Source organism: Zootoca vivipara, chromosome 9 (assembly GCF_963506605.1).
Source record: "Zootoca vivipara chromosome 9, rZooViv1.1, whole genome shotgun sequence".
NCBI lineage: Eukaryota > Metazoa > Chordata > Lepidosauria > Squamata > Lacertidae > Zootoca > Zootoca vivipara.
This window is the reverse complement of record NC_083284.1, coordinates 43,319,737-43,333,722: the sequence shown is the minus strand read 5'-3', so window position 1 is coordinate 43,333,722 and position 13,986 is coordinate 43,319,737. Positions and strand designations below refer to the sequence as shown.

The 13,986-nt window shown below is 49.1% G+C and overlaps 1 protein-coding gene across 1 annotated transcript; it reads right to left on the bottom strand.

The window, feature by feature from the left end:
- Positions 1–12,209: 12,209 nt before the first annotated feature.
- NPY5R (neuropeptide Y receptor Y5) lies at positions 12,210–13,714 on the bottom strand. Its single transcript, XM_035114162.2, is given in 2 exon segments — positions 12,210–12,907; positions 12,909–13,714. Coding segments are annotated over 2 exon segments (1,320 nt in total). The 5' UTR covers positions 13,703–13,714; the 3' UTR covers positions 12,210–12,381.
- Positions 13,715–13,986: the final 272 nt, after the last annotated feature.

The following is a 13,986-nucleotide window of genomic DNA, read 5'->3' as shown; positions in this document are numbered from 1 at the left end:
ACATTATTCCCATGGTGAGATCCAGGCCCTTCTCCTTTTGGGGGCCATGGGTTCCCCATGCAGGCTTCCTACCTGCTGGGTAATGAGGGTGTCATGGCTGGCCCATCCATGAGGCAAGGTGAGGTGACTGCCTTAGGCAGCAGGATCCACAGGGGCAGCAGATCCTTATGTATATATTTATTGCCCTCTTGTTCCTGATGTAGATATTCGCTCATCCCTTATTGCCTGGTGGTGAGCGGGTAGCCATTTTGTGGTTTACCTCAGGTGCCAAAATGTCTTCCTCTGTCACTGGAGGGTGGTTACCAGTTATGATACGACCATGAGGCCTTCCTTTGCTCTGACAGTTTCCCTGGCAAAGGGGCAGTTGTTAGCAGGCTGACATGGGATTCAAACCATGGAAAGGGCTGGAGCTTGAGTTCGCAGGTGGCTGTTTCTGACCTGTCCACTGGACTAGGAGGGCTTGTTCTGGTGCATGTGCATGCTCTATAGCAGGCATCCCCAAACTTTGGCCCTCCAGATGTTTTGGACTACAATTCCCATCATCCCTGACCACTGGTCCTCTTAGCTAGGGATCATGGGAGTTGTAGGCCAAAACATCTGGAGGTCCGCAGTTTGGGGATGCCTGCTCTATAGGGTATCATTGGCTGTCTGGTTGTGCATTGTGTGTGTAGAGATAGAGAACCTGTGGCTCTCCAGAGACTGTGGAGTCTGACTCCCATCACCCCCAGCCAGCATGGCCAGTGTTCAAGGGTGATGGGAGATATATGCTGCACACTGTGCAATTACTGTACTGAGTATCGACTGGTGCTTTCCTTGCTTGGGGTGGGGTCATCATTAATGCATAATTGCTGTGGTTGGTAGATGGTGTTACTATGGACATTCTCTCTGGATGTTGTCACGTAATCTCATTTCTACTGATACTGTTTTGCTCTCTCCTTTGCTATTGAGAGTGCATGAGATGGGTGCTACCTTGCACTAACATACCGTAATCACCAACATATCAAGAGCATAAACGCTGCCAGTCTAGTAGGACCATAGGATCAGGATTTCACTATGTACCAATCCCATGCTGCTTGGATGAAAAGAAGCGACTGGGAAGTGGGCTTCCTGTCCGTCGCGCTGAGGAAGAAGGACGCAGGGACTTCGTGTTCCGAAGTCCCTGGCCTCTCGGAGGGGGGGGGGGAGTCCGCAGAGCGAGCGGACTCCCCACAAAAGCACCGGGAAGAGCGTCCCGGTGACTCAAGACCCAGCAGCTGCTCCGTTCCGCGAATCCTCCGCTGCCCAAGAGCTCAGTAGAGCGATCGAGAGCCAGCGGAGTGGAGTCGCGGGAGCCATTTTGGGATCCATTTTACCTCCGAGAGGCAAAGCTCCGAGTCTTCATCCAGCAAGCGGCGGATTCTTCCAAAAAAAATAAGAGATCTATACAAAGTAAGTGAATCTACATTTGGACTTTTAAAAAAATTAATCTCGAAAATAGGAGAGATTTTTTTTTAAAAAAAAAACGGAAGTCGATCTCTTCCTATTGGCTAAATTGGGATGCCTATTAAATATCCTCAAGCTGCAAAAGGAAAAAAAGTTTTTTGATTGTGAACCCGAGAGAAAGAAAGACTTTTTCAACCCTTCTCAGCTCCCGAGTCCGGCACCCCTTGAGGTTTAGCATCAATAAGGGGAAAGTATTTTGACAGCTGTCAAAACCTGTCAAAAGCTGCCAAGTTGCTAAAAGACTAAGGAATTTTATTGCGTTGCTGTGGAAGTAAAAATTTGGAATTGGGACTGGATTTTTGATGGAGTTAAAGACAAAAGAGAAGATCAGCCAAGATGGAGCCGACCGTGTAAAAGCAAGGAATTTTCCAGCACCCTTTGCCCTCTATCTTCTGCCTGTCTGCGGTTAGGAGAACTATGAAAACAAAGTATTCTCAAGCCTTCCAGGTGGCTGTGCTGAATTATCTACAAATATGGGAGGACATTTACAAGGAACGACAACATCCTAATGGATCACTATTAGAAAATGAGGTTCAAGATCAGGATTTGGACAATTTAGACTCTGATAATTTTGACTCTGAGATTGAGTATGAGGAGCAACAATTTGATGTTAAAGGAGAAGGTGATCTGGACCATAAAAAATATTTTGTGGATGAGGTAAAACAAGGATTCGAAAAAGAAGAACAGAGTGACAAGGAGAAGCAAATTGAAATGAAGATTAATGGAAAGAAGGAACCTGGAGGGACTGAAATGGGGAGTTATGTCATTGAGGGAGAGGAAAGGCAGGGGGAGGGGGGAATAGGGGTCTGGAGTTGCATGGGGGAAAGAACTGGTGTGGGGTGAGAATTTTAGTTTAAAGGTTTTTTGGTTTTTGAATGACGGTTTCTGACATCTTGGCTTGTTTAAGGAATGCTGATCCAATTGGGGGAAAAGATATCGGGAGGGGGGAGGGAGAGCGTTGTAAAAATTGACCTTTCTGGAGGGAGTTAGAAGAAGGGCTGAGGAAAGAATTTCTGGATTAATATGAATAAGTTTGTGTTTAGATAGGTGTTTGAGTAGAGAGCTGCCCGTCTCTCTCTCTTTACTTGGTGGCACCCAGTGGCAGGGGGGGGCCTGGGGGGAGGGGAGGGGGTAGAGGGAAACCCAGACACAAAAAATGGAACCTTTGAAGTGCTGGGCCCCGCGAGCCCCTCTTGTGGCAGAAGAGGGCTCGTGGGAGGCCGGCACGAAGGAGGAGGAGGATTAAGTTAATAGTGTAAGAATAAGATTTTGAATTAGAGTAGAAAACCCGCCATAATTAATTAGAGAAGTTAGGAAAACCAGGAGGAAGAGATTTGAGGAAGTCACAATTACAATGTTAAGAAATTAAGATTTGGGAATTTATAATTCTTTTTTCTTTTTCTTTTTTCTTTTTCTCTTTTTTCTTTTTCTTTTTTATTGTCCTTTTGTTGTTGTTTTTTGTTAAATTGGATTGTTATGCTGAAGAATCAGCTGGGGGAAAACCAAGCCTCAGAGAACCTCCATCCCTGTCCTCTCAGTGGCAGGGAGGGGATGAGGGGGGAGGAAGGAGGGGGGAGGTCAAACCCAGCCAAAAATGGACCCCTTTGGTTCCCAACGCTCACGGGTACTACTGGTGGCAGAAGTGGTCTTGTGGGTGGAGGGTAATTGAAGGGACAGAGTTTACATTGTATGTTAGGTTTGTCTTTTTTCGTATAAAAACCAATAAAAAATATCTTAAAAAGAAAAGAAAAGAAGCGACTGCCTGGTGGAAATACTGCTACAACTTTGGTGCTCATTCAATTTTCTCAACATTCTGTGTTCGTACACAAAAAAATATTAATGCAAAACAGCATGAAATAAGATTCATTTCATCTAGATGTGTTCATATAAATAACAAGTTAGAAAAAGACACTCATTTGAGCATTTATTTCTTTGTAAGCTTTTCTTTGTAAGCCTATGGATTTATAAAAATGTCTAATTTAATGAATTTATACTCAGCTTGTTGCTATCAGATCTTGCTGTTTTGCTCCCAAAGGTCAATTTAATTTTTCATTTAAGACCCTGGATCAACTACCAGTTATCTGTGTTGATATTTCTTGTTTGCCAGGCTTTAACTTTGTATTGGATTCTGCACATAAACTCACCACTGTCCACTTAAAGCAGGCTGCAATATTGTTCAGTTCTTATGTATCAACTGACTCGGGTAGTTACAGAGTCTAGACTGTAGCTGTAAGAGCATGGTTGGGGCCACTGATTCTTTTCTCCACTGTGAAATGGCAATAGATGACGGGTCAGTCACTAGGGTCTTCTACCCCCAATACAAGGGGATACTGCCATTTCACAATCTCTGGGAATGAGACCCGTTCCTTATGCTGGAGTACCGGTAATCAGAAAACTTAACATTGAAAGGTCCACCTACAATTGAGGAGAAGCGTTGGGGATATGGGATGTTTCCATGGTACCAGTTTGACATCCTTAGACCTATAGTCGCACCTGTCTTTTATTTACACAACCCTACACTTGCCAACCTAGCATAGAAAGGCTCTGCAAGGGGTCTTAAAGAGGCAGCTAGAGCAGAAATAGAAAGCTGTACCCAAATTGGAAAACAGCCGATGTGATTATAGCACCTCCTGAGGCACAAATATATGCTTACACTGGGAGAGGTCTAACGGGAGATATGACCAAGTTGTCATACCACACTTAGAAAAGATCAGCAACACAGCTCATTTCTTTCAGAAGCAAGACATCCCTTTGCTGAGCTTAACTTTGGTATTAAAGTAAAGCCGCTTGATCCACAGTACAGACACACCAAAGTGCAAGGATTTACGTGCATGCAATCCCACTGGAGTCCCTGATGTGATATAATACAGTAGGCGGCTCCAGAACAGGAGTGGTAGAGCATTTACTTTTTCTGTCTCCTCTCTCAAATCAGCACTCCAGCAAAACTAAATTATTGCCCTTTTTTTACTGTACAGTATATCTATGTATGTTTGCTGTAAACTGCTTTGATTTTTTTTAAAAAAAAGTTATACAAATATTTTTTCTAAATAAATAAATAATCTCAAGCAAGAGTTCCCTGATGTGCGTGTTTCCATTGCACTTGTCTAAAGTGTAGCTTGCACCCCACATTAATCCTACTCAGAGAAGACCCATAGAAATTAAAGGACATGAGTATCTTATGTCCATGGACTTCAGTGGATCTACTCTGAGTATGACTTAGTTTAGACAGCCCTCAATATACACAACATGGGTATGTGCTAAAATGTAATGCTGGTTTCTTTCTTATCATTGCCTCTTCCTTCCCTCTATTGTCTTATTTAGATTGTTAGCTTCAAGAGCCAATAACTCTATGAATCAATAGCACTAAACAATAGAAAGTCATCATATATGCACAAGCTTCTTTTCAACCAGGTTTATCCAATAGCATCCAGCTTCTTAAAATAGAAAATATTTATATCAAGCAATAAAGAGATTGCCTTATTTGTTCCATTCACACAGAAGCCAACAATTTATTTAAAAAGAAATATTGCCTAAAGAGCAATGGGTTCACTCATGATGACAATACAGTGTTCTTAAAATTTGATTGTTACCTCATGACAATGCACTGTTTTAAGTATCTGCTAGCAAGATTTGCAATCTAGATATCTAGATATCTTTGACATGATGCTAAAGCAGCTTTAGAAGGAACTTTGTGGAACTGCGTTTCGATATTGCATTTCTGTTTATAGGGTAGCATCCAGTCATATTTTTTCTAGAAAAAGAGGTTCCGGGACTCACCATGAACGCATCTCTTGTTCTCTTATATGGCGTCCACCTGAGAAGTACAGGAACTGAGTTCTGGTGAATCAGGCCGGAAAAAAAGCCCTGGACAGCAGTCACGAAATTAAAAGACGCCTGCTTCTTGGGAGAAAAGCAATGACAAACCTAGACAGCATCTTAAAAAGCAGAGACATCACCTTGCCGACAAAGGTCCGTATAGTTAAAGCTATGGTTTTCCCAGTAGTGATGTATGGAAGTGAGAGCTGGACCATAAAGAAGGCTGATCGCCGAAGAATTGATGCTTTTGAATTATGGTGCTGGAGGAGACTCTTGAGAGTCCCATGGACTGCTAGAAGATCAAACCTATCAATTCTTAAGGAAATCAGCCCTGAGTGCTCCCTGGAAGGACAGATCGTGAAGCTGAGGCTCCAATACTTTGGCCACCTCATGAGAAGAGAAGAATCCTTGGAAAAGACCCTGATGTTGGGAAAGATTGAGGGCACTAGGAGAAGGGGACGACAGAGGACAAGATGGTTGGACAGTGTTCTCGAAGCTACGAACATGAGTTTGACCAAACTACGGGAGGCAGTGCAAGACAGGAGTGCCTGGCGTGCTATGGTCCATGGGGTCACGAAGAGTCGGACACGACTAAACGACTAAACAACAACAGAATCCAACATAGTGCTGCTCCTGACCCAAGGATTTTTCGACTACAAAGGAGACCTTCCCCTCTGTCTCTTCTCTTTGAGTATCCTCTAAATCTGTCCAGGGGTTTACCCCAGCCCTCTGGGGCATATTTGGGGAGGGCATGGGGTTTATGGGTAGAGGGAGGGGAAGTTCCTTGTACAAGTCGGAATCCTTGCACTACGCGAAATACTTTGTTGGATGCCACCTGTCAGAGGGCCTGATGTGGCTACTCTAGAGTAACGACTCCAGCATAGTCTTTTTAGGCTTTTATTAAGTGCTGATTATTTACAGTGGTCAGAACGATCTATATACATGCTTAAGGTGAGGTGTCAGAACCTCCGAATGGCGATTGGCGCGTTTTCTTCCAGCATAGAAGCTTTGGAAGACCCAACCTCTTCCCCCTATGTTTGCGTCGCAATTCGGAAGTTGGGGGGATTGGCCTTCCCCCCGTGCGCCCAACTTCCTGTCCCACCTGGGGCATGGGCTCCGCAACCTTGCCTGAGCCTCGGACACCACTTCCTGACTCTCCGCTGGAGGCAGAGCTCTCCCTACTCTCTCCAGCGCTTGGGGATGGGCTGGAACTTAAGATGGGAGGGACTTCCCTGTATCCCTTGTCCCTCACATCCACCCCCCTCCCAGGCTCCTCTCCCCCCCTCCCTAGGGGCTCTCCGCTTGCTGGGGACGAGTGAAAACCCAAGAAGTCTGTGGTGTCAGAGCCTGTGGGTGTAAAAATTTCCCCCCAATCCGGCGATCTTTCCCCCTCCCCCTGAGAAGACGGGAATCCCAAAAAGTCTGTGGCGTCAGAGCTGGTGGGAGTAAAAATGTGCTGCCAGTCCTCTCCTGCCTCTGACGTAGTCGACCTCGGTGAAACCCACACCTCTTCTTCCATATCCTCAAATTCCGCTTCCCATCTCCATGGAGAGCTGCTGCCTGCGATCCCTTCCTCCCGCCCCTCCCCCCTCCCTCTCTTTCCATGTGCCAGGGCTTGGGCCTGTGGGGGAAAAGGGTGTGGAACTCTTCCACTAAAAATTCCTCTTGTACTTCCGTGGCAGGTATCCACTCATTGTGGGACGGCGGAGTGTCCTCCCATGCCATGAGGTACTCCAGCCCTCTCACCCCTCTCCTTGAATCTAAAATCTCAGTTGCCTCATTGAGTTGTTGGGTGTCTCCCCTTTCCCCCCTTCCCTCTGGAGGCTGATCGCTGTCCCTGAACCTGATACTTTCTCTGTACGGCGACAGCAGCGATCTATGAAACACTGGGTGCACCCTCATGTCCTCTGGCAGTGCCAGCCTGAAGGCTACTGGATTGACCTGTTGCGTGACCGTGAAGGGGCCCAGCCTCCTGGGCGCCAATTTCTTGCATCGCCCTCTGGTGGGAAGGCCTTCAGAGGACAACCAAACTCTGTCCCCCACCCTGATGACCTCCCCCAGTCGCCTGTGGCGGTCTGCCCCCTTCTTGTACGCTTCCTTGGCCCTCTCCAAGTGCTCCCGGAGTTGTTGGTGCACCGCCTCCAGTTCCTCCGCCCAATCCTCTGCCTGTGGGCCCTCCTCCTCCTCCCCCTCCCTCTCTGGGAAAGATCTGAGGTCGCGCCCGTAGTTGGCCTTAAATGGCGACACCCCTGTGGAGACGTGCACCGCATTGTTGTAGGCAAATTCTGCCAGTGGTAGGCGATCCACCCAGTCCGTTTGCCTCTGGCTGACGTAGCATCTCAGGTACTGCTGCAAAATGGCGGGCAGTCGACAAGCTGACCTCCACCTGCAGGAGGTTCATGAGCCGCCGCCAGAACCTGGAAACAAATTGGCAGCCTCGATCCGAAATAACCCTTAAGGGTAATCCATGCAGTCTGAATACGTGGTCAACAAACAGTTTGGCTGTTTCTTCTGCCGAGACTGCCCTGGCACACGGTATAAAGTGGCACATTTTGGACATAAGGTCCACCACCACCAACACTGCGGTCTTGCCCCTGGACGAAGGCAGGTCTGTGATGAAGTCCATGGACACTACTTCCCACGGCCTGTGCGGTGTGGCTAATGGCTCCAGCAACCCTGCTGGTGCTGCTCTGACTACCTTTGCTCGCTGGCAGGTGTCACAGCCCCTCACATAGTCCCGAACATCCTCCCGCACCCCTGGCCACCAGAAGTGTCTCATGACTAAGTGAGTGGTCTTGTCCCTTCCAAAATGCCCCGCTGTTGGGTTGTCGTGCATTTGCTTGAGGACCTTACCTCTGAGTTGTGTGGTGGGCAGGTACAGGGCTCCCCTGTAGAAAAGCAACCCCCTCCTTTCCTCAAAGTCTCGTGCCTGCTCCCTCCCCCCTCGCAGGTCTCGGAAGATGCGGGTGGCGAACTCATCTGCAGCCGTCAGTGCTGTGAGTTCTGCCTCGCTCACCACTGCTGCTCCGCAGGACCATGCCGACGGGGGAAACACGTGTCGGGGTGCTGGTGGCAACTCCTCCTCCATGTACTCTGGCTTACAGGAGAGGGCATCCGCCCTGACATTCTGCTCCCCCGGTATGTAGTGGATGGAGAAGTTGAAGTGCGAGAAGAACTCTGCCCACCGTATCTGCCGCTGGTTGAGCACCCTGGCTGTTCTCCAGAACTCCAGGTTCTTGTGGTCCGTGCACACCTGAATGGGGTGCTTGGCACCCACCAGAAAGTGTCTCCAGTGTTTAAACGCAGAATGGATCGCGAGAAGCTCCTTATCAAACACCGTGTAGTTGCGTTCAGGCTGTGTCAGCTTCCTGGAGAAAAAGGCACAGGGTCTCCACTCTCTGTTGGCATCCAGTTGCAACAGGATCGCTCCCAAAGCCCTGTCTGAAGCGTCGGTTTCCACGCGTAGGGGCGCATCCTGCACCACGTGGAACAGGTTCTGGTCTGAAGCGAACACCCTCTTGAGGCTTTCGAACGCTGCTTGCGCCTCCGGTGTCCACCTGAACTTCTGCTTGCCATCCAGCTGCAGTAAAATGGCCCCCACCGCGCGGTCTGAAGCGTCAGTTTCGATGCGCAGTGACGCGTGCTGTACCACATGGAACAGGTTCTGGTCGGAGGCGAACACCTTTTTGAGGCTTTCGAACACTGCCTGTGCCTCCTGTGTCCATCTGAACTTCTGCTTGCCTCTCAGGCAGTCAGTGATGGGAGCCGTAACTCGAGAGAAGTTCTTGATGAATTTCCTGTAGAAGTTGGCGAAGCCTAGTAGGCGTTGGGCATCTTTGCGCGTCCTGGGGCTGTGCCAGTCCAGGATGGTCTGCACCTTGTCCTTGTCCATCGCTAGTCCCTTGTCTGACAACTTGTAGCCCAGGAAGTCCACCTCCTTGGTGTGAAACTTGCACTTCTCCAGCTTCACATACAGGTGGTGCTCCTTCAGGCGCTGCAACACCTCCCTGACATCCTGCACATGCTGCACTGGGTCCTGGGAGTATATAAGGATGTCATCTAGGAAGACCAAGCAGTTCTTGAAGAGGAGGGACCCCAGGACGTGGTGCATGAAGGCCTGGAAGCATGCTGAGCCCCCTTGCAAACCAAAGGGCATCACCAGATATTCAAAAGAGCCCAGAGGCGTGAACATCGTGGTCTTCCACTCATCACCTTCCCGGATCCTGATCAAGTTGTACGCCCCCCTCAGGTCGAGCTTGGTGAAGATCTTGCCCCTGCGCGCTGCTGTCAACAGATCGTCCACTCTGGGCATTGGGAACGCCACTGGTTCTGTCATGCTGTTCAGGTGTCTAAAATCCACCACCAGACGGCGCTGTTGCGTGTCTTTCTTGTCCACCCAGAATACCGGGCTGCCCCCTGCTGCCTTGCTTTCTCTGATGAACCCCCGCTTGAGGTTCTTGTCGATGAACTCCCTCAGATCCTCCAGTTCCCGGTCTGACATGGAGTATAGCTTGGCTGGGGGTAGCGTTGCCCCGGGTATCAGGTTTATCTGACAATCAAAGGACCTGTGCGGTGGCAGGTGGTCGGATTCCGCTTCGCTAAAGACCTCCTGTAGGTCCCAGTACTGTTTGGGAATCGCCTCCCCCCCCTTAACGTGCATGGTGGCCACCGTGGCTATCGGAGGCCCCTCCCCTGGTTGGCGCTGCATGCAATGTTCCAGACAAAAGTCCGATCCAAATGTAATGCATCTCTGGTGCCAGCTTATGGATGGGTCGTGGCGTGCTAGCCAGCTCATTCCTAGCACTATGGGTGGGTCTGAGATGGTGGTGACGTTGAAAGCCAGTGTCTCTGAGTGCCTTCCCACTGTCATCCTCATGGGGGGGGGGTCTGGTGGGTGATGGCCCCTCCCAGCAACTCCCTGCCGTCAATGGTGGAGACGTGCAGGGGAAAGTCCAGCTGCAGCAGCTGGATCTGGTGTGCTTCCGCAAAAGTCCTTGAAAAAAAGTTGGCAGAGGCACCCAAGTCGATTAACGCTAAAACAGTCAGTGGGTACCCATTGGGGAGTGTCAGGGTCACTTCTAGAACCACCCCTGCTCTGGGGGGTGTGGGCTGGCGCTGCCCCTCTGTGGAAGGGAGGGAGGGAGGGGGCTGGTTTCCGTTGATTGTGCCTGGCTGCTGCCCCTTGTCTCCTGCAGCCAGGCTGTCTCGTTTCCCTGCTGTTGCGTTGAGTCTGTGGGGGCGGGCATGACAGTTCCCGCCCTTCCCTGCCATTCCCGGCGATGCGGACAATTCCTGACGAGGTGACTGGGGGAGTGGCATAAAAAGCAGTTCCCTCCCCTCTTTGCGTTTCTGTGACGCCGGGGTTTGAAAAGCCCGCGCGCGCGCGCTCCTCCGATCTCCATCGGTTCCGGCTCTGGGCGGGGCTGGGGCTGGGCCCTGGGGTGGGGTTTGGTGATGTGGTCTGTCCTGGGAGCGTGGGAACCAAGGGTTTACTGCGCGCGTCGTTTGTCATTCCATCTGGATTCCTGTCTCACCCCCACCGCTAGCGCAGCTTTGCTCAACTCATCCATAGTCCGCGGTTTTGGACCTCTCGCCAGCTCATCCTTAACGTCTGAGTGCAAGCCCAGATAGAAGGCTGATTTCACTGGATCACTGTGCAGATCCCACCCCAGTTTGTGCACCAGCATGGTGAATCTCGCCCAGTACTCTCTAACTGTTGATTTTCCTTGTGTTAAGTTATGAAGCTCCTCTTTTGTGGCTTCCATTTCACTGTCACTCGCGTACATAATTTTTAAAGCTTCTAAAAATAGTTTTACGTTCTTCATGCAATCATTTTTTTGCGCGATGAGCGGTCTGACCCATTCGCGGGCGGCCCCCGTCAAATGCTCTATGATAAAGGAGACTCTGTGCGCATCATCTGGGAATTCCGCTGCATGCAATTCCAGCGCATAATTTATTTCTGTCTCAAATCCTAGGTACTCCCTAGGGTCGCCGCCAAACTTGGTGACTAGGGTCTGTCCCCTTCTCATTTGGACTAGCTGCGGCTGGGGCGCCCCCCCACCTCTAGCGGCTTTCTCCTCTTCCAACTTTTTCTGCAGGTCCAATACCATCACCCTTAGCTGCTTCTCAGTCTCCTCTTTCGTCCTCACCTGGTCCACCAGCTTGTTCAGCTCCTCCCGCGCCCCTCGCGCTTCCTCCTGAGCGGCATGTAATTGCTGCTGGGCCTGCGCTGTCAGGTTCCGTATCTCCTGCTTCGCCGCTTCGGCCTCCAGCCTCCAACGCTCAGCCTCTTGCGCGCTCATCGCGGCACTCCAAAGTAGCCAAAAAAAGATTTGGAGGTTGCTGTCAGAGGGCCTGATGTGGCTACTCTAGAGTAACGACTCCAGCATAGTCTTTTTAGGCTTTTATTAAGTGCTGATTATTTACAGTGGTCAGAACGATCTATATACATGCTTAAGGTGAGGTGTCAGAACCTCCGAATGGCGATTGGCGAGTTTTCTTCCAGCATAGAAGCTTTGGGAGACCCAACCTCTTCCCCCTACGTTTGCGTCGCAATTCGGGAGTTGGGGGGATTGGCCTTCCCCCCCGTGCGCCCAACTTCCTGTCCCACCTGGGGCATGGGCTCCGCAACCTTGCCTGAGCCTCGGACACCACTTCCTGACTCTCCGCTGGAGGCAGAGCTCTCCCTACTCTCTCCAGCGCTTGGGGATGGGCTGGAACTTAAGATGGGAGGGACTTCCCTGTATCCCTTGTCCCTCACACCACCCATAGTGTACATATTGAAAACGGTCTGTTTCTTTTGTACATCAAACAGATGCCTCCTGACAGAAAATCTGACATAAGTGGCTGTCATAGAGGAAATGATGAGAGGGCTGTAGATTGACCAGTCAATCCCTTGGCATCTGGCATGTCTACAAACTGAGAAGTGCTATCAAATCATCCAACCACCGAGTTAGCCTTTGTCACATTAAATGGCCAGCAGATACTTTCCGTAACACATTCTCTCAGTCAGATTATATGTTTCACAGTTTGAACCTGCGAGCATAATAATTTGCATTTTATCGTTCCATTTACAGCAGTTTTTTATGATAATTGTAAGCATGGAATAAGGGCCATCAAATCAGCTTTCATGCTGTTATTAAGAAATCCATATAGAATGGGATTTAAACAGCAGGACATCATGCCCAGCAAATGACAAATACAGTACACCAATTTAAAATGCTTGTTTGAGATGAGATTGCCATTAAAATCTGTTACAATGTGGAAAACGTGAAGAGGCATCCAACTGACTGCAAAAACTAAGATCAGCACCGTCAGTCGGCAGAAAACCTTCCGAGACCTTTTCCTAATCCGAGTGGCGGACCGGGCTATTGTAATCCCATTCTGTGTTTCAGAACTCTCTGCTTTCACCTCAAAGCAGATGGGAATCCCTGGGATGAATTTGCTGGATGAAAGCTGACTTCTTTCCGTCCCTGATGTTTCAGGGAGATCCCCAGAAGTATTGCCCCGATGGTGCCTTAATATTGCTGGCACCACGCTAGCTGTCTTTTTGCTGTACCTCCTCCGATGTTTCCTAACCAAAGTATAACTCCACCTCTCGGAGCTAGAGTTGTCCCTGAGGCCCCCGGCTCTTGGGTGCATGGAGCGTTAGGTTTAACATCTCATTCTCTTCCAGTTTGTTTTCTTTGCCTGACAATCTGGAACTTACGGACCTGCAGACTCTGGTGTGACTGACGGTGAGGCAAACCAAAGGCAAAATGTACTGTATGAGCGACAAGGAAATGGTGAATGCAACCCTGTAGCAAGTAGATGGCCAAGACTCCACACACAAGCTCTTGCTTTTCAGCGCTTCCAGGTGGAGATCTTCGAGCTTGTGGAAAACAAGCAGAGGGGAGCAAGTGGCTAAACCAAGAGCCCAGATGGCGAAAATGAGGTAGCAGCCGTGTCTCAGCGTCAGGTGACTAGAAAGAGGGTGGCGGATCAAACGGTACCTGACCACAGCGATGGAAATCAGCATCCAGGTGGACAGCAGGACAGACACGCATTGGAGGAAAGGCATCACATGGCACATGACTTCGTCAAACATCCACTGATCAAGTAGAACTGAGGTCAAGGTGAAGGGAGAGCAAAAGACCACCACTAGTATGTCAGAAAAGGCTAAGTTGCCAATGAGGAAGTTTATTATTGTTTTTTGCTTGCACTTCAATAGAGCCATGAGGATCAGCAGGTTTCCTATGAAGCCAGCGAGGCTGATGAGAGTGTAAAGCCCAATCAGGAAGTACTGTATGTCATCTACGCTGTTTTTATAGTCTTCCCAGGTAGGAAAACGGGAACCCTTGGAAGGGGCTGAGTTGTTCTCTGTGGCAAGTGTCCTGTTACTGTAGTCTCTGAGGTCTCTATCCATACTGAAGTCCTGTTTGGAACCACAAATAGAATGATTATCGGCTGCAGAAACAATGGCACCCATGCAAACCACATTTCGATACCTAATAAATAAGTGTGGTGCTGTAATTTTACTTAGGTTAAGTGGCAAATGCATTCCAAAGAATGTATTCTATCCAAAGCTAAATTTCCCTGTTAAAAATGTCAAAAAGCAGATTTCTCTCAATCATCTTTCAGAAGCAACTTTTTAAAAATGATGCTCAAAATGTATTTCCCACCTTTCTCAAGGCAAGTTGCAAAACAAGA